The 18,078-nt window shown below is 39.9% G+C and overlaps 2 protein-coding genes across 2 annotated transcripts; both read left to right on the forward strand.

Moving 5' to 3' along the window:
* The first annotated feature begins 4,641 nt into the window (after positions 1–4,641).
* LOC140021031 (protein MAIN-LIKE 1-like) lies at positions 4,642–11,813 on the forward strand. Its single transcript, XM_072071746.1, has 2 exons — positions 4,642–4,977; positions 10,310–11,813. The coding sequence occupies exon 2, from the start codon at positions 10,310–10,312 to the stop codon at positions 11,810–11,812; it is 1,503 nt and encodes a 500-aa protein (XP_071927847.1). The 5' UTR covers positions 4,642–4,977; the 3' UTR covers position 11,813.
* An 802-nt stretch (positions 11,814–12,615) lies between these two features.
* Positions 12,616–17,439, forward strand: LOC140021167 (uncharacterized). The gene is made up of 4 exons (XM_072071939.1): positions 12,616–13,135; positions 13,670–15,524; positions 16,687–17,237; positions 17,324–17,439. Exons 1-4 carry the CDS (start codon positions 12,616–12,618, stop codon positions 17,437–17,439), a joined length of 3,042 nt encoding a protein of 1,013 aa, XP_071928040.1.
* The last annotated feature ends 639 nt before the right edge of the window (positions 17,440–18,078 follow it).

The raw sequence follows: 18,078 nt of genomic DNA on the forward strand, positions 1-18,078 counted from the left end.
ATAACAATACTTAAAATAAATAGCTAAATGATTTTTCTTTTGTTGAGGAAATTGCCTTAATGTTCAAGTGAGATCAACTAGAGTCATAACATCTCAATATCATTATCAAAAAATTACTTTTTTTTTAATAGTGAGGGAAAATGAAACAACCATTGGCTATACCAAATAAATTAAAAATAAGTTGACAGGCGTCGAGCTTGTACAATAATAAATATCTACTCAAATAAAATACAAATTTTTTATATAGCGGTGAGTAGGATCGAATTCACAGGAACTAGGGATAATTCGTTTCTTCTAAAGTACATAGTAAGGGGGATTTTTTTTATAAAATTAGGAACAATTAAATAACTCAGATTAAAAACTAAATGACAATTTATTAAAATTGAAGTAATAACAACCAACTCTAGCTAAGAAATAACTTCGGAGATGATTCACTCAATTGATCATTGATGCAATAATAATTTCATTTATTCATTGATAAACAAGTTATAATTGCGAAACACACGATGACAATCAACTTCTCCTTTCTATATCGGTGATCAATGTATGACCATTAATCACTACCCTAATTAAGAAATAACCCTAGGTATGACCTTAGAGTTCAATTTTTCAATTGTTTTAAGAATTAGAGAAACCCTATTCTAATCAAATGACACGTTACAAGGGTTATTTTAAGTTAGCCCATATGTCCTCCTGACACAAATCCAATCATGCCAATTACCACTAATTTAAAGCAATTAAACAATTAAGGATTTGACTGTTCTAACTGGTTTTAGGTTATTATATTGAATTAAATATCGGGTGTCCATGATATTCAAATAAAATAATAACCATAAGAAATTAAATTAGAGAACATAGGAATACTAGTAAAATAAAGGAAATAAATATAATCAATTCGATCTCACAATTTTAGATGAACCAAATCCTCCATTGTTTCTTGACTAGAATGACACTTTTAGTTCACTTCCAAGGAAAGAGTCACATGCAAAATAATTGGATCAATTGCTGAGACCATTCACTATAAAAAACAAATGAAATAAAATTATCAAAGGAAAAAGGAGAGCAAGACGTTTCTGTTGTTTCTTGATAAGAAGAAAAGGACAACGTACTACTGGTCTCTTAGCTGCAGAAAGGAATAATAAAAGAAACGACAAATGCTTCTCTGTTTTTTTTTTTTTGGATAACCCAAAACATGCCCCGACTCGAACCCTTTGGACCCAAGCCGGCATACCAAATCGGAGGAAAACGTTGCAGCCCCACACAACATTTTTTTCGGGTGAGTCACAGGGTGATTTTCGAGTGAGTCATAAGGTGTTCTAGAGAGTTTCGATCCTAGAATCTTTTGTGTTCCAAAGAACCACTGCTATCATTGGATCAACCCCTTGGGGGTACTTCTCTATTTTCTTTCCTACTACTAGTCAACTACTACTACTTAGCGAAATCAAATTGTAACTGTAGACAATGGAATTTTAATTAATCCGTAAAATTACCATTGGTCTATAAGTTATTTTTATGACTCATTTTTATCTAATTGGAAATTGCCATATGTCATGTACACTTGAAAAATTGGTTATTAAATGGCCAATTATATTTCACCACGTGTCAAGTCGAGGTGTTCCAATCAATTGAAATTGCTGGGATGTCTCCACCAACCAAATCATATCATATCACATGTCTATATGACTTGACAAAATTTTGGATAGATATCTAAATATTTATTTCTTATCAAACAGAGAATATTTAGAGTTGTTTAATCCACATAAATTTCTTATATACTGCAATAGTTTGTTCAATCAAATGACACCACGTCACGTGTCCCTACAAGTTTGGCAATCAAAGAATTACTTATTGCCTTATTGGTATTATCTTTTTATTAGTAAATACAAAATGAAGAGGTAATATTTAAGTTGACACAGTTCTAATATGACTGCATGTCTTGTCAGATAGGTAGAGTAGTATACATGTTTTCAACATCTACCTCAAACTACAGCTATGAATAGGGGTTTTTCTACCAAATTAAGGGACATCAAAAAAGGCACCTCATACGCTCAAGTGTTGAAGCTCCAAGCTACAAAAAGTCTGGATCGTCAAACTCTTCAAATCTTCCGTATATCAAGACTTGAGTTTTCAAATATTTTCTAAGTTCTTCAAATCTTACATATCAAGATTTGAAAGAATTAGTGGTGGATCCAAGAACAAACTACGAAGCCCTTGATTTAGCGTTTGAAGGGATGAATCGAAGGAAACTCTCTACAAACTCGAGAAAATTCCGGAGACTGTACTCACATAATTTCCTAAATTTATATATTGCATATTTGTTATTTTGCAGACTTGAAATTTTATCGCATACAGTAACAAATCAAATCTTATCCGAAAAAATGAAACGTCTTAGTAGACAAAATAGACTAGCATCATGGTAGAAATAAAATACTATCCAACGTCCGACTCTTGCAACTTCAACTCACAGTTGGAAATCACGTGCCAATGCTAATTAGCATAAGAGTCCAGTGAAAATGCCGTCTTTAATCCCTTTTTGCTCCAAATCCTTACAACCAACACCAATTATCAAATATAAGTAGAATCCTTCAATTTATACAATATTTGATAAAATAAAAGAGGAAAACAATCATAAAATTAATGACAAAAATGAAACCTATCATAAGTGTTTAGCTGTATCAAAGTTGGAATTATCTTTTTTTCCCGATAAATAGTTGGTTTGCATAAATAAAAATACATATTACGAAAAAGATGATACAACATATCTGAATTACAATATGGTAATATTTCTTTAATCAGTGATTTTACTAGAAAAAAATTCAAATTTTTTATCCGCTCAATTTAGGAAAGAAACCATGAAACCTACAAATTTGGTCACCAAAATTTTGGCTTTGGGTTTAATAATCGAGGGCCTGTTTGGAACGTAGGTTTTTTAGCAAGTTTGTTTGCTACTAGTTTTTTAACAACTTTTGCTACAGGAACTCCAAAAAACTCTACAAAAATTTTTGGACTTTGTCTGAAACTTTTAATGAAACTGCGTCGTTTTGGCCAAAAAAACTCAAAAACTCAAAAAAAACTTTGCCCGTTCTTCCTCAGCTCAACGCACAGAAGGCAGGCTTCCTGTTGCTAAACCGCAGGTGAACAAGCTAATTCTTCTCGCTGGTAGGCTGATAAACCCAAAGACAAGCTGCTCACGAGGTTTTCTACACTCCTCTACTGGTGTAGCAGTCTCGCTGGTGTCCTCCGAAGGAGTAGCATTTTCATTTTCATCGTCAACACTTGCTGAAGTCCGGCAAGAGCCTACGGTGGCTGATAGTAGTGTCGTCCACCACGGTGAGCTCTGCAACAGCTGCCCTTGTCCGGCCGCTACAAAAGCCCTCTACTTTCAAGTGCATAACTACCAGAACTGAACTCTGAGATTAGCTCGGATGCTTGATTTTTTCTTTTTTTTGAAGCGGCAGCTTGCTAAAATGACTGAGCAGTCGCTTTTCCTAGTACATTCCTTTCCATTTGGGTATTTTTTTTTTAATTGGTCGGATTGTTGCTAATTTTTATAGCCTTTGCGGTACATTTGTAATCTTTCTGATCTGAGTATGCCGGATAGGATGTTGTGGTCAACTACTTGTGAATAATTTCTGTCTCAGGCGCAGAAGCTGCAAAATCTTCTTAGTCCTTGGATGCATAGCATTGATACCTCGAATGCGAACAATGAAAAGCAACTTGGCTTCCGGGTTGAAAAAAATGTAATCCTAATTTTGATATAGTAATATTGTAGACACCAAATTTTGAATAATTTATATGTGGCATCTACTTCATGATTTTTATTTTAGATCGCTTGCATTTAGTTCATTGTTGTGTGTTTTGCATTTCTAGTTGTTATTTTATTTTAGTTTTATTCATTTTTGCCCTTTTAGTTTGTCTATTCATTTTTATTTTGTCATTTTAGGTTTTTAATCACTTTTAAGTTTTAGATTTTAGTTTTTAGTTTTTAGTTTTTAGTTTTTTTAGTTTTTAAGTTTATAGAGTTTTTAGAAAGAAAAGAAAAATCATTTTAGTCATTTTGTTTTTATTCAATGCTTTCTTGAAAGAAAAATGAAAATGAAAAATCATAAAAAATGAAAAAAGAGGAAAAAGAGAAAAAGGGAAATTTGTTCGCAAAAATATGTTTATTTCTTTAAATTCAATCTTTGGGCACTTTAGTTATTTTTATTAAGTTATTTTGAGGAAAAGAAAATGATGAAAAAATGAAAAATTGGAAATTTTAAAAAAATGGCCATTTTTGTTTAGTTTCTTTTGTTTAAAATTATTTTTGTTTTGTTATTATTATTATTACCTGGTTTGTGTAATTTTGTTATTATTGTTATTGTTATTTTATTATTTATATTTTCTGTAATCTTCAAGTTGTTTTCTTAAAAAAAAAAAAAAAAAAAAAAAAAAAAAAAAAAAAGAGAAAACGTTTGCGGCAGGCAGGCTGCATTCTTTTTTTGCAGCTTGCCAAGGACATTTCATGCGTGCCATGGAGGGGCAGGATGAAGGCAGAGGCTGGCCTTCATCCTGACCATTCAGTGGAGGGTTTAAGGAACTTGGAGTTCCATATAAAAGAGAAAAGAAAAGCATCAGCCGCAAGAGTGAGTTGGGAGACCAGCGACGGGCAAACAGAAAAGAACTAAGCAAGGGTTTTAGAAGGGAGTTTCAAGGCAAAAACAAAAGTACAGAGAGCTAGTTTAGGAGAGAACCTGGAACAAAAGGGAACGGTTATAGGGAAAGCTAACGGGGAGAAGAAAGAGGGAGAGATAGCTGAGAGAGAAAAGAGAAGGTTTGAGTGTCGGACTAAAAGAGGAAGCTACGGGAGAGTGTGTGAAGAGAAGGAACCAAGCAAGAGGAAATAGAGGAAGGAGGAGCAGCTTCATTGGCGTTAAAAGTTCCTGCAGCAAGCCATTTTTGGTTTCTCTTTTCCGAAGAACAACGTGCTGTTCTGAGGTAACCCATTTCATTTTTGTATCATTTATCTTGTGAGGGTTTGAGTTCATCACGCCCGTCTCTGTTTCTTTCCGTGTACGTGCATCTGTTAGTTCCTCTGTCTATGATTTCTGATGCCCTTTGAGAAATTCGAAAGCTTTACGGTAAATGGATGCTCAATGATTAGATGATTCGGCTAGAAAAGTAGTACCTTTTGATGAATCTAGTTTTGATTTGGCTGCAAGTTTCTGCTTTTGTCTATTGTTCTGTAATTAGCAGCCTGGTTAGATCTTTTGGACTTGGGCAATGCTATGAGGGTCGTGTGATTGTAGATGGGTTGAGGTCCTCACGGTGGGTTTTGGCTGTTGTGAAGCTTGTCTGAGTTTTCTTTTTCTTCTTCGCACATGTAGTCTTAGTTTCGGTTGAAATGATTGCAGAAAATGGCTAAAGTTTGCATCTTTTGCTTTCGGATTTTTCTGGATTTCAAATTAGGGGTCTCATATTTAAAAAGCGCAGAATGTTTGATGATCCTATGGCCAGATTGTAGATTGTGTGTGGCCAAAGGTCGATGCATAAAAATCTGTTTTGAGGTCTTGAATTCTGTTTCGGGTGCAGCGATGACCATAGAGTTGTTTCTTGTTGGTAACTGCAGTTTTGTTTAGCTAAATTTTCTTCTCGGGTCTGATGTTTGGTGGTTGGAGTGAGGCAGTTTAAAAATCTTTTGAACATGATGATGCCACCGCCGGTTTCATCAGAGGCCAGCTGCATTTCTCCGTGCGTCTTTCATTTTCTTGCTTTTGCTGTTTGTTTGGGTCCTCAATGGTTGCTTCATGTTTGAATCCTCCTTGCTTGTTGACGAGCTGGTTACTATTGGATTGTAATTGATGAGTTTGTTGTTTTGGTTTGAGGATTAACATAAAAATTTGGCTGCCAAAGGAATGTTGAATGCTTAAAGCAACGGAAGTTGCAGAAACCAGAATGCATGATGGCTTTTGCATGAAAAGTTCCCATGTCTTGCATCATTTCTGTGCTGCACTTATTTAGATGTCCAAGTTGTGTGTTGATTCGTTAATTCAAAGTTTGAGTTAGTTCTTGAGTTCTATGGTTGAAGATGAAAGTGCAACCGACACTCTAGCTGCAGCAAGTTTAAAATGCAGAAAGTTTAAAATGCAGAAATCTTCCTCGTATGCATGCTTTGCATGAAGAATGTCTAAAAAAAATCGCAGCTTTACTCCCCTTAGTTTCCATCCATGTTTCAAAGGCCCAATTAGGTGTTTGTTCTTACAATTAGGTCCTAAAACACTTGCACTTTAACCCCCTAAGTTCCCTCTTGTCTTGTTATGGTCCAATTAGTTGAGTAATTTAATCAATTGTGTCATTCTAGAATTTTAATTGTTCTTGACATGCTTTGATATGATTTTGGGTAAAACTTTTAGTGAGTTTAGAATGACTTTGCAGATTTTAATAACCTTTATAGACTTATAGCTTTGATTTGAAACTTTAGTGGAATGTTGAATTTTGCCATTCGATTGTAAGATGGGGTTTTTATTCATTTCTGGTGAATTTTATCACATGATTGGAGGTCTCACTTTAGCTCCTTGCTTTTGTTGCATTTTAATCACTCAAGTCCCCTTGTTCACCGTGGCCTCAAAATTTGGAAAAATCAAATCCATTTTGCCTTTCTTGAGCTTAATCCTATGTTTGCCTATTTTATGTGACTTTTTGGGATACATTTATTTTGGGTTTTAGATCATAATTGTGGTTTAAATAATTTTAGTTGGTTTGTTATCTTGTTGGGCTTAGATTTATGTTTGGCTAATGATTTTTTTAGTTGGGTTTGTGTAAGAGGGTTTAATTCATTTTTGGGTTTTTGGCTTGGGCTAGAGGGTCATGGTCCATGTGTTTTGGTTGGCTAATTTTTGGGCCAAAATAATACTAGCCCACTCGTTTTTTCCTTGGACTTCCGATTGGGCCAAGTGATCTTGGCCCAAGAAGGGTGACAATGGCCCATTCCCTTTTGTTTTGGGATTTCCGATTGGGCTTGGAAGCTTTGGCCCAAACAAATAAAGGAAATGGCCCAATGGCTTGGTCCATTAAGAAGCCAGAAAACAATTTTTGTAAATCAGTCCCTGAATTTCTCCTTAACTGTGCTGTGGCCTTGGATATTTTCAACTTCTTTCAATTGGGTCCTTAGTTTAATTGCAAATAGGTCCCTGAACTTTATTTTACTTTAATTTTGGTCCCAAAATTTTGTCAATCTTTGCAATCAGGTCCTTTCTTCTTTTGACTTCTTAAATGTGGATTGTTGACATGATTTAATTGATTCAAATTCATGCTTATTTTTATCTTTTGTGATTATTTAAGTGGTACCTTGACCTCTTTATTATTTTGGAGGGTAAGTTAGTAATTTCACTACGTTAGGGCGTCGCTTCAAGGGAGGTACACTCTATTCTTCATTTGCACTTCATTTGACCCTACGTGCTCCTACGTGTTATGTGAATATGCCTACTTCGCTTTCCTTACCTCCTTGCATGCATTTACTTGCTTTTACTTTTATTTAAGTTTTATGGGGTATGTGTACACCTCTTGGCTTGTAATAGATAGGGCTCGAAGAGCATTTGGTCCATTTTCCCTTCCCCTTTATGCTTTTATGGGGTATGTGTACACCTCTTGGCTTGTAATAGATAGGGCTCGAAGAGCATTTGGTCCATTTTCCCTTCCCCTTTATGCTTTTATGGGGTATGTGTACACCTCTCGGCTTGTAATAGATAGGGCTCGGAGAGCATCTGGTCCATTTCCCCTTCCCCTTGGTTGCTTGCTTTTGTTGTTACATGTTAAATTGCTTTAGTAGGCTCTTGCATCTAGTCGAGCATGCTAAGTGCTACGTGCTACGTGTTTACGAGCGTTTTGGCATGTCTACTTGCTTTCATAACCATGAATGAATGGAATGGATGAATGTACGTCACCACACTAGCCTAATGCTAGTTGTGGCTCATTTTTATTAGGAATTCATAGAAAGGGCTAGTCCAACGCTAGACCCGATAGGATTTTTCCTTTGTTTTTTTATTAATGCATTGTTTGCCTGTTCACTACATATCACGCATTTTCCTTAGTTTTATCATTTGGCATGATCCTCGACCCCCTTTTCCCCTCACTTTAGGTTTTGCATCCCATACTAGCTATAGGGTTCATTTTGCTTGAGTGTCCTTTTCCGATAAGGGAAACGAGCGAGTGTGGCTACTCGATAGCCTTAGCACGCTAGTTCCGCCTTCTAATCAAAGGGAAAATCAAGTCACGATTTAGGTCTCCCCGTACCCAATATGCATGAATTCCCTAGGCTCATGCATTCTCAATCCACTCTATCATTACACTTTCACTTTTGTCTCATTTGCACACATGCACCTTTTTTATCACCTTCACTTGCACACGAACATTTTTTTACTTGCACACGAACATTTTTATCTTCACTCGCACACGAGTACTTTCATCTACATTTGCACACCTTCACTCTTATCTTATTACTTTATCATTTTTCTCATTTCACACAAACTCACACTTTCACATGGCATGCATTCCACTCATTTTTCACGTCATTTAGGTTTAGGTGTGACCTCTCCAAAAGGATCATTATTGGGCTTCACAATTAATGTGATTGGCACCACTCAACCTTTGAAGAGAAATTTCCCCCAATCCCCCTAGGTCTAGGTTTTTGCATTCATATAGACATATCCAATACGTGATACATACCTTGGGTAGAAAATTTAGGAAAAATTGGTTCAAGTCACGCAACTAGCCTTGGCTAGGTCGAAGGGGTGCCTTGGATTTTTATCCTTGCCTTCCCTTTCGTCAAATGTGACCCCCGATCCCTCTTTTGGTTACGTAGACCCAAAAGTTCTTAAAAAGGGTTTATTTACTTTTTTATTCAAAAACAAAAAATCATTTTTGGGTGACTTGGTACACCCTAACTCTATACCAAGTGGCGACTCCATTTTTGATACAAAAAACCCTTTTGAACTTCACTTGGCCAAATCGTCGCATTCTAAGTCCCATGGCCTTTTACTTTTCATTTTGCACACGTTCACACATTGCACACCACACACCACACAATTCAACTCGAATCGAAAAGTGGGGCGCGACAGTTGGCGACTCCACTGGGGACTTCCTAAGTGGGTCCGAGCATTTGATTTGGCCATTCTTTTCCCTTTTCTACCCTTTTTATGCATAGCGTTTGGATATTAGGATTGCATTTTTCATTTTTAGGACCGTTTTGTCTTATGTACGTAATCAAACCAATCCCTCGACTCATGAATGTATGTTTGAATGAATGTTTACTTATTATCTCGCGCTTGCATTGCATTTGGGGGGGTGTGTGTCACCCTTAGAGCTTCGCGTGGGTTCTTGATCCCTCCCCTCCAAAACGTGCACTATCATACGCGCATACGCTTTACTATTCATCCCCCTTTATTTTTCTTTTAGTGGCTTGTCACGCCACTCCACCCTTTTAGGATTAGGAGACCCACTTGGACGTGTGATCGTGTCACGACGTGCGCGTAGCACGATCTAATGGGTCACTCAATCTTCCGCTTTAAACTTTGGGTTAATAACCTTTAGTTTTTAGTCGAAGGTTGAGGATTTTTATAGATTCACTCAAACATGCAGCCGTAACACGACGTGTGCGTAGCGGTGTTTGGGGAATCGCTCGAGCCACCGACAAAGGGCCTTGGGAGTGATGACCCTTGGCCACGAGTCTGAAGGCTTGGGGACCTGAGCTTATCGAGTTAGATGCATTAGTGAACCCCAACCGTATGCATCCATATAGTTCACCTAGGGTAGAGTCGGCCTTACCCTATTAGAGACACCACTCACGAGGGGAGGGATCCCACCCTTCTCCTTATTTATTTTTCCTGCTTTTTATATCATTTAACTGTCCAACGTGTTATGTGTTAAACTAACTTTCTTTGTTTTTTTGCCTTTGCATTCACAAACATTAGGAAATAAGGGGTCTGGCATGACCTTCTTTTAGAGCCTACCCTTATAGATAGCTGTTACATGTTTAACAATTATGGTATATTTTGTTCATAAACTAATAATGCCATACCATTTTAGGCCTACTCTGGCAGATAAAGGGTTCTTTAGGTCACGTCTTATTGCATATTTTACCGCTTTAATAAATGGCATCATGCATAAGCCCTAGAAAGGGAATGCCATTTAGGGGATCCCATTTTTAGGATTAGCCCACCTTGATCCTCCCGTGGGTACATAACCCTTTAAGGGAGTTCACGTTTAAATTTTTGCCAAAACCTGACAAGTGGGACCTGTAGGTAAGGTATTTGACTCCGGTTTTGGTTTATAGATGGAAAGTCCTCGCCGAGTGCAACAGATGTTAGTAGTGCCGCCGGAGGTACAAAGATGGCCCACATTACTCTCACCCAACGAGGTTAACCAAATAGCCGATCGCTTAGGACACATCGGGGATTTCAAGGACATTAAGTCCGATGGATATTTGGTAGAAGCTTTGGTGCATCTATGGGACCCCACTTGTTCTTCTTTTAGAGTTGGAAAAAGGGAGATGACCATAACGATTGAGGAAGTCGCCGGATTTCTCAATTTGCCGATTCAAGGAACTGCCGTGGTATTGCCGCTAGTATCTAACAAAGTTGAATTTTGCCGTTTCACTGGGTTAAAGGAATCAGTACTACAAGGGGCAGACCAAAATATAGAGGCGAAGTTCTTATTTGATCGATTTGCGCTAAGAGATGGTTTTGAGAGGCATCGAGGGGACTTCTCGTTTACTTCCAAGGAAGCGTGGGATCGAAAGAGAGTCTGGGTATACGGTTTAGTCATGACGGGAACCTACTTTTTTCCTAGGAAAGACAAAAAGATAGCCTTCAAGCTCACCAGAATCCTGTATGACTTGTTTCTCGGAATTAATGGTAGGCCGTGTTCCATTATTCCTACCATTTTGGCCGACATCTTCATAGCTTGCACTACCTGTCAGAAAGGGAAAAAGTTCTTTTGTGGTTCAAATTTGATCTTACATATATGGGGAATGGAGCATTTCATGAGGCGACCGGCTATTTCATCGAGTCTACCAATGTTCGCATACAACTGGATAACCACACATCACAAGAGGATTAACAGAGACAGTTTTCCGCGTAATGCAGCTGAGTTTGTGGATTTCTTGAAGAACCTGACCGATCAAAATATTAGATGGGTGTTGGATTGGACCGATTGTACCAAACCTGTTCTTCGCACTCAGGCATCCGAATTCATTCTCCTACTAGGTACTCAAGGGATTACCGCGTACGTCCCAAAAAGGTTTCTCAGACAATTAGGGCGTACTCAAGAAATACCACCCGTGTTTGACATGAGCGAAGTCACCATTATTTTTAACTGGGGAATGTGCCCAAATCAAATCCCTATGAAAGATCGGATTATTGACGCCTGGGTGACGTTGTCTGATGACGTAAGTTTTAGATACATCCCGGAACTCCAGCAAAAGGGGTTGAAGACTCCCCAATACGAAGACTGGGTAACAAAATTTGCTACATCAGGGCAATTAGACGGACCAGTTGAGGAGATCGAAAGGCTGAAGGCCATAATTGAGTTGAAAGACAGGGAGGTTTTGCAGTTAAAGCAATCCGTTGAAGTACACAAGGGAAAAGCAGAGGAAAACAAGAGGCTATATGAAGAGGAGCGAGAAAGGCGACAAGAGATGAAGCGGAAATGTGGGGAATTATATGATCAAGCCGAGCGTGTCAAGAGGCCATATGCTAGAGAAACTAAAGACTCTGTATTAGATAGACTCAAAAACTTTGGTGATCTTGTACGGAATCGTCTTCGTGATATGATGTAAATATTGGCAATTTTCTTTCAATGAAAGCGATTTCTCTTTTGCACTTATTCAGAATTGTTGTCAAAAACAGGTTTGTGTTACGGGTCCCATTTCGAAGGTGTTGCATCATACTAGGCCTACCATTGGCACAAAAAGGGTCTCCCCAATAGGACATGCATCCGAATTGTTTGGATATTTACTAACTCTTGTTTTTTTTTTCTTTTCTTTTTCTTTATTTTACTTTGGTAAAAAGCTAAACGAGGGCTAAAATCTAAAGGCACTTCCTTTCCAAATTCTCAGGTAGAATTTTAAACATAGCTTCTCGACGAAGCCCCATTATAACGCGATCCCGAAGTAAGGCCCAAAGGAATCGTGTAGACATGAGTACCCAGCAAGAGTCATCGGAAAAGACCGTTGCAACGACCCAGCCGGAGATTGCAAGTCCCGGGATTCAGTTGACCGAATTGCTCACTAAATTTGGGGAGATGGCATCTGAAATGGCCGCCCAAAAGAAACTGATCGATGAGCTCGTTAGTAGCGGAGTGCAACCCGAGTCTCCGCCCATCAAACAAACACAATCCGAACCATTTGTTATTCCGCCAATTCAAACCACGTTACCATTTGTTATTCCTCCAATTCAAACCACGTTTGAGGGAACTTTCAACCCGCAATATGCTTATACTCAAAATCCTCCTTTCTATCCCCCTTATGGGCAAGGATTCCAGCCTCAGGGTGATCCAAACATGCATGTAAATCCACCGACTTTTTTCCAAACTACCGCAGAGCCCGTTGTGCCGGAGCACGTTTTTCAAAACAAGCCAGAAATGGGAGAGTCATTTGCCCCGGTTGATCTAAAGTTGCTTAAGCGATTGGATCGTTTCGATGAATTCATCCGCAAGAGCCAAGGTTTAAGCAAGCAAGGGGTGCTGGACTACGATGATTTGTGCCTATTTCCAAACGTACAACTGCCGGTGGGGTTCAAGACCCCGAAGTTCAACAAATATGATGGTACCAGCAACCCTAAAACGCACCTGCGCTTGTTTGCTAACAAGTTGGGCAAGCCAGTGGATGACGAGAATTTACCGTTGAGATTATTTCCAGAAAGCTTAGAAGGGGATGCTCTCGATTGGTACTCCAACCTAAAGCCAGAGGAAGTGAAGACCTGGCTCGATCTGTCCAATGCCTTCATTCGACAATATGAGTATAACTGTGAGCTAGCGCCAACCCGGACTACTCTGGAAGGAACGAAAAGGAAGCCTTCTGAGGACCACAAGACCTATGCTAAGAGGTGGAGAAAGGTAGCTGCTAAGGTCGAGCCACCAATGACCGAGGATGAAATCATACGTACTTTCATAAAGGCCCATGATCCGCCGTACTTCGAAGAGATTTTCCGTATGACCGGATGTTCGTTTGCTGCAATTGTAAATAAACTTGAAGAATTTGACGACTTTGTAAGAGCTGGGAAAATTGTTAATGTATCTGCCCTGAAATCGCAAGTAGAAGCTTTGCAAGGGCGAGGAAGCAGTGAAAAGAAACCACCATTCAAAAAGAAAGAAGGAGATACAACCTTTGTTTGGAACCACAACCTTTCACCCCGACCCCGATGCCAACACAACCCAACCTACCAACAACCTTACCCTTACTACTATTCAAGCCCAAACCATGTATATACTACCAATATCCACCACCCTCGACCTCGCCCAAACAATACTAACCCACCTTCAGCCCCTTTCCAAATTTCCCAACCAAATCCACCCCAAAACCGACTTCGTCCACCATATAACCCAAGATTTCCTCCTCCAAATAGACCTGTTTACAATCATCCTCAACCTCATGAACCTTACAACCGACCCCCAAGCCGTACTTTTACCAATTTAGGTAGGCCTTTAGACCAACTGTACGACCAGTTAAAGGCCTCCGGAAAAATTGGTACAGTACCACCTCCTACCTATCCGTATGGCATGCCCGCTTGGTATAACCCGCAAGCTGTTTGCGCATATCATTCAGGGGCACCTGGGCATGCAACTTTGGATTGTAAGGCGCTAAATCATAAAGTTCAGGATATGGTTGAGTCTGGAGAAATCGTGATCAGAAAGAGGGAGCCGCAAGGGCCAAACGTAAATCAAAACCCCTTGCCAGAGCACGTTGGGGTTATTATGGACGATGCGGAGTACGAGGAACAAATTAAGAAATTGGCAATAGAAGCTGAAGTGTTTGGGGTCACGGACCGACCGTTTGTCATAGAGTTGCCATTCGAAGAAGATAACAAGCCTTTTGTCTTAGATCTCACGCCAGCGGAGAATGAAGCTTTGGAACCAGTAGTCATCGAATTCCCGAAACAGGAGCCCGTATTAAGTCTGCAACAAGTGCCGTGGAATTACGATGAGCCTAGCATACAGATCGGGGAAAATTCAACCGCAAAGAAGGAAGTGTCAGTAGTTACCAGATCGGGGAAGACTGTAAATCCATTTGAGACTACTACTCCAATTCAAGCTAATAGTTCTGAGCCACCCATCAAACCAACAATCACCGAGAAAGAAGCCGTGGATTTCCTTAAACGACTCCAGAGAAGTGAATACAACATAGTGGAAAAGCTAAGCAAATCACCTGCCCAGATAACCATGTTGGACCTACTTTTCTCTTCGGACGTGCATAGGGATGCATTGATTGACATATTAACAAGAGCTCAAATTCCGAGAGACATTTCTGTTGATAATTTTTCAAACGTGGTTGGGAGCGTATTGTTCAACAAGCAAATTGCTTTTTCTGACGATGAATTGCCGACGGAGGGCATCGGACATAATAGGGCGTTGTACATAACAGTGAGGTGCAACGGAAAAATGCTGCCTAAGGTGTTAATCGATAATGGATCCGCACTGAATATCTGTCCTTGGAGTACCTTAGAGAAACTAGGATTGCAAGACATCAAGCTGAGGCCTTCAGGGACTATTGTTAGAGGGTTTGATGGAGCGCAGAGGGAGCCAATAGGAGAGGCAGATTTAGTAATCGAGATGGGGCCGGCCCAATTTCAAATAACTTGCCAAGTCATGAACTTCCCGAGCATTTACAATATCTTACTTGGAAGGCCATGGATTCACAAGTCGGGGGCTGTGCCGTCTTCGTTGCATCAATTGCTCAAGTTCGTGGTAAATGACAAACTAATCACTATCTTTGCTGAAGAGGACTGCCTGGTGATCACCAATTCTGGAGTTAAAGAGGAGGGTAGTCAAAGTGTTACCATGTCCCCTCACAGCACATCCGATATAGTCTCCGTAAGTTGGATAACCACGGAGGAACGAACTCTCTCAAAGGCCAGTGTAATGATGGCCAGAGAAATGATTCGTGGAGGATACAAATTCGACAAGGGGTTGGGGCGTGAACTGCAAGGGATCCTGAGGCCAGTGAAGATAGTAGAAAAGAGGGATACCTTCGGTTTGGGTTTCAGACCAACCGCCAAGGATTTCAAGGAGATGAAGGAGCGCAAGAGAGCGGAGAAAGAAGGAAGGCAAGGGGTTCTTGACATTCCACCCCTGCATTATACTTTCCCACGACCAGCTGAGGTGATCGTGTCAGAAATCAACCCAGTTGACGAAATTGAAGCAAGTTTGGCCCAATTGTTCGTTGGGGCAACATTTGAAGATATTGTTCCAGGCGAAGCTGAATTTCTTGACATTCCCGAAGGATCAATTCCCAATTGGACTGCCGAGTCCCTGCCCGTTCGGAAGGAGTTTCGGTAAAATGAAAGGGGTTTATCATTCATGTGAATTCATGAAAATACCTTTGCATTTGTAAATAGCCAATGAAAACAATTTCCTTTTTGACTAACGTCTGCGCATGTAAATATTGTTAAGTTTCATTTCCATTTGCTTTCAATCAAAGGTTTTATGAAAATGCACAAGTTGTTCTTGTCATTGTTGTGTTGTTTATTCGCTTGTTTATATTCATATTGCTTGTCTATTTGTCGGTTGTGTGTTTGTTTGCTTATTATCCCACATTCGTTAATTCTTTCAGATGGCCAAAAATAAAATTATTTGATCCTTTGGATATCACAATTCAGGAATTCGATAATGGCAATCTCTATATCACTCACGACTTGGAGGTTTGTGAATCCGAACTTCAAAGCGAGAGTGATAATGAGGAGGTGTTCGATTCTTTTGCAAAGGACTTTGAACAATATGAGGAAAAACCGAAACCGAACCTGGAAGAAACAGAAAAGATTAACATTGGAACTGAGGATGAAGTTAAGGAGGTGCAGATTAGTATTCATCTGAATAAAAGCCAGAAAAAGGAGATGCTTGAGTTCTTGACTATGTTCCAGGATGTATTTGCGTGGTCCTATGATGATATGACTGGTATTTCGACTGACGTGGTAGTGCACAGGTTACCCACAGACCCTTCTTTTCCACCCGTAAAGCAAAAACCCAGAAAATTCAAACCAGATATGAGCCTCAAAATAAAAGAGCAAATTGAAAAACAACTCAAAACCAACATTATCATTGTTTCCTATTACCCAATTTGGCTTTCCAACCCAGTCCCTGTTCCAAAAAAGAGTGGAGAGGTGAGAGTTTGTGTTGACTATAGAGACCTTAACAAAGCCAGTCCTAAAGATGATTTCCCTCTACCAAATATTCACATTCTCTTAGACAATACTGCCGGACATGAGATTGAATCCTTTTGCGATTGTTTTGCTGGCTACCACCAAATTTTGATGGCAGAAGAGGATAGGGAGAAGACTGCTTTCATTACCCCTTGGGGTACCTTTTGCTACCGAGTCATGCCTTTCGGTTTAAAGAATGCTGGAGCAACGTATCAGAGGACCATGACAACCCTATTTCATGATATGATCCACCGGGAGATGGAGGTCTACGTGGATGACATCATAATCAAGTCTAAAGGACGAAGGACCACTTGGATGATTTGAGGAAGCTGTTTGAAAGGCTGCGGAAATACAGTTTGAAGTTAAATCCTGCGAAATGCGCCTTTGGGGCACCAGCTGGTAAATTGTTGGGTTTCATCGTGAGCAAGAGAGGCATAGAGATAGATCCGGCAAAAATCAAAGCGATTCGAGAAATGCCAGTGCCAAAGACTCAGAAAGACGTGAAAAGCTTGTTAGGAAAGATCAACTTTATTGGGAGGTTCATTGCCCAATTAACGGCCACATGTGAGCCGTTGTTCAAATTATTAAGAAAGAATGTGCCGTTGTACTGGAATGAGGAGTGTCAACAAGCTTTCGATAAGATTAAAGATTATTTGTTGCAGCCTCCGGTCCTGGTGCCACCCAAACCGGGCCGACCGCTGATCATGTACCTATCGGTGCTCGACGGAGCAGTAGGGTGTGTTCTGGGGCAACACGATGACTCTGGAAGGAAGGAGCAAGCCATTTACTATCTAAGCAAAAAGTTCACACAGTACGAGGCTAATTATTCATTCATCGAGAAGAGCTGCTGTGCATTGGCTTGGGCGGCTCAAAAGCTGAGACATTACCTGTTGAGCCATACCACTTATCTTATTTCCCGGTCTGATCCTTTGAAGTATCTTTTGGAGAAGCCGATGTTGACTGGGCGTTTGGCGAAATGGCAGATAATCCTCTCGGAGTTCGATATTGTTTTCACCTCACAGAAAGCTGTCAAGGGGCAAGCTATAGCTGATCATTTGGCGGAAAATCCAAGGGATGATGATTATCAACCACTCCGTACTTATTTCCCTGACGAGAGGGTCCTATTTGTAGGCACTGCAGATGATATAAGTGAGCAGAGCCCTGAATGGAGGCTTTTCTTCGACGGAGCTTCAAATTCTCTAGGAGCTGGAATTGGAGCTGTTCTGGTTTCGCCCGAAGGAAAACACTACCCTGCCGCAGCCAAATTGCAATTTGCTTGCACAAACAACATGGCTGAGTATGAAGCCTGCATTTTTGGTCTCAAAATGGCTTTAGAGATGGAAATCAAGGAGTTGATAGCCTTCAGTGACTCAGATTTGCTCGTGCATCAGACTTTGAAGCAGTGGATAACCAAAGATTCAAAAATTCTGCCCTACCATTGTAGTTTGCTCACTCTGGCCAAGCAATTTCAAAATTTGGAGTTCAGACATCTCCCGCGAGCCCGAAACGCATTTGCCGATGCTTTGGCCACTTTAGCCTCTATGATCCAGTATCCAGATCAATTGAAAATCGAACCAATCCAGATTCAACTTCAAGACAAGCTTGCCCACTGTTGGGTTGCAGACGAGTCCTCTGATAATATGCCTTGGTATAAGGATATTAAGGAATTTCTCAAAACGGGGTCTTACCC

The sequence above is a fragment of the Coffea arabica genome, chromosome 11e, assembly GCF_036785885.1.
Source record: "Coffea arabica cultivar ET-39 chromosome 11e, Coffea Arabica ET-39 HiFi, whole genome shotgun sequence".
Taxonomy (NCBI): domain Eukaryota; kingdom Viridiplantae; phylum Streptophyta; class Magnoliopsida; order Gentianales; family Rubiaceae; genus Coffea; species Coffea arabica.

Bases quoted from the DNA above. Each gene is read 5' to 3' on its own strand.
- LOC140021031 (XM_072071746.1), top strand. From the start codon at position 10,310: ATGGAAAGTCCTCGCCGAGTGCAACAGATGTTAGTAGTGCCGCCGGAG.
- LOC140021167 (XM_072071939.1), top strand. From the start codon at position 12,616: ATGGGAGAGTCATTTGCCCCGGTTGATCTAAAGTTGCTTAAGCGATTG. The intron at 13,136-13,669 runs GTACTTTCATAA...TTACCAATTTAG, and splicing joins GACCGAGGATGAAATCATAC to GTAGGCCTTTAGACCAACTG. The intron at 17,238-17,323 runs GTGCATTGGCTT...GATCCTTTGAAG, and splicing joins ATTCATCGAGAAGAGCTGCT to TATCTTTTGGAGAAGCCGAT.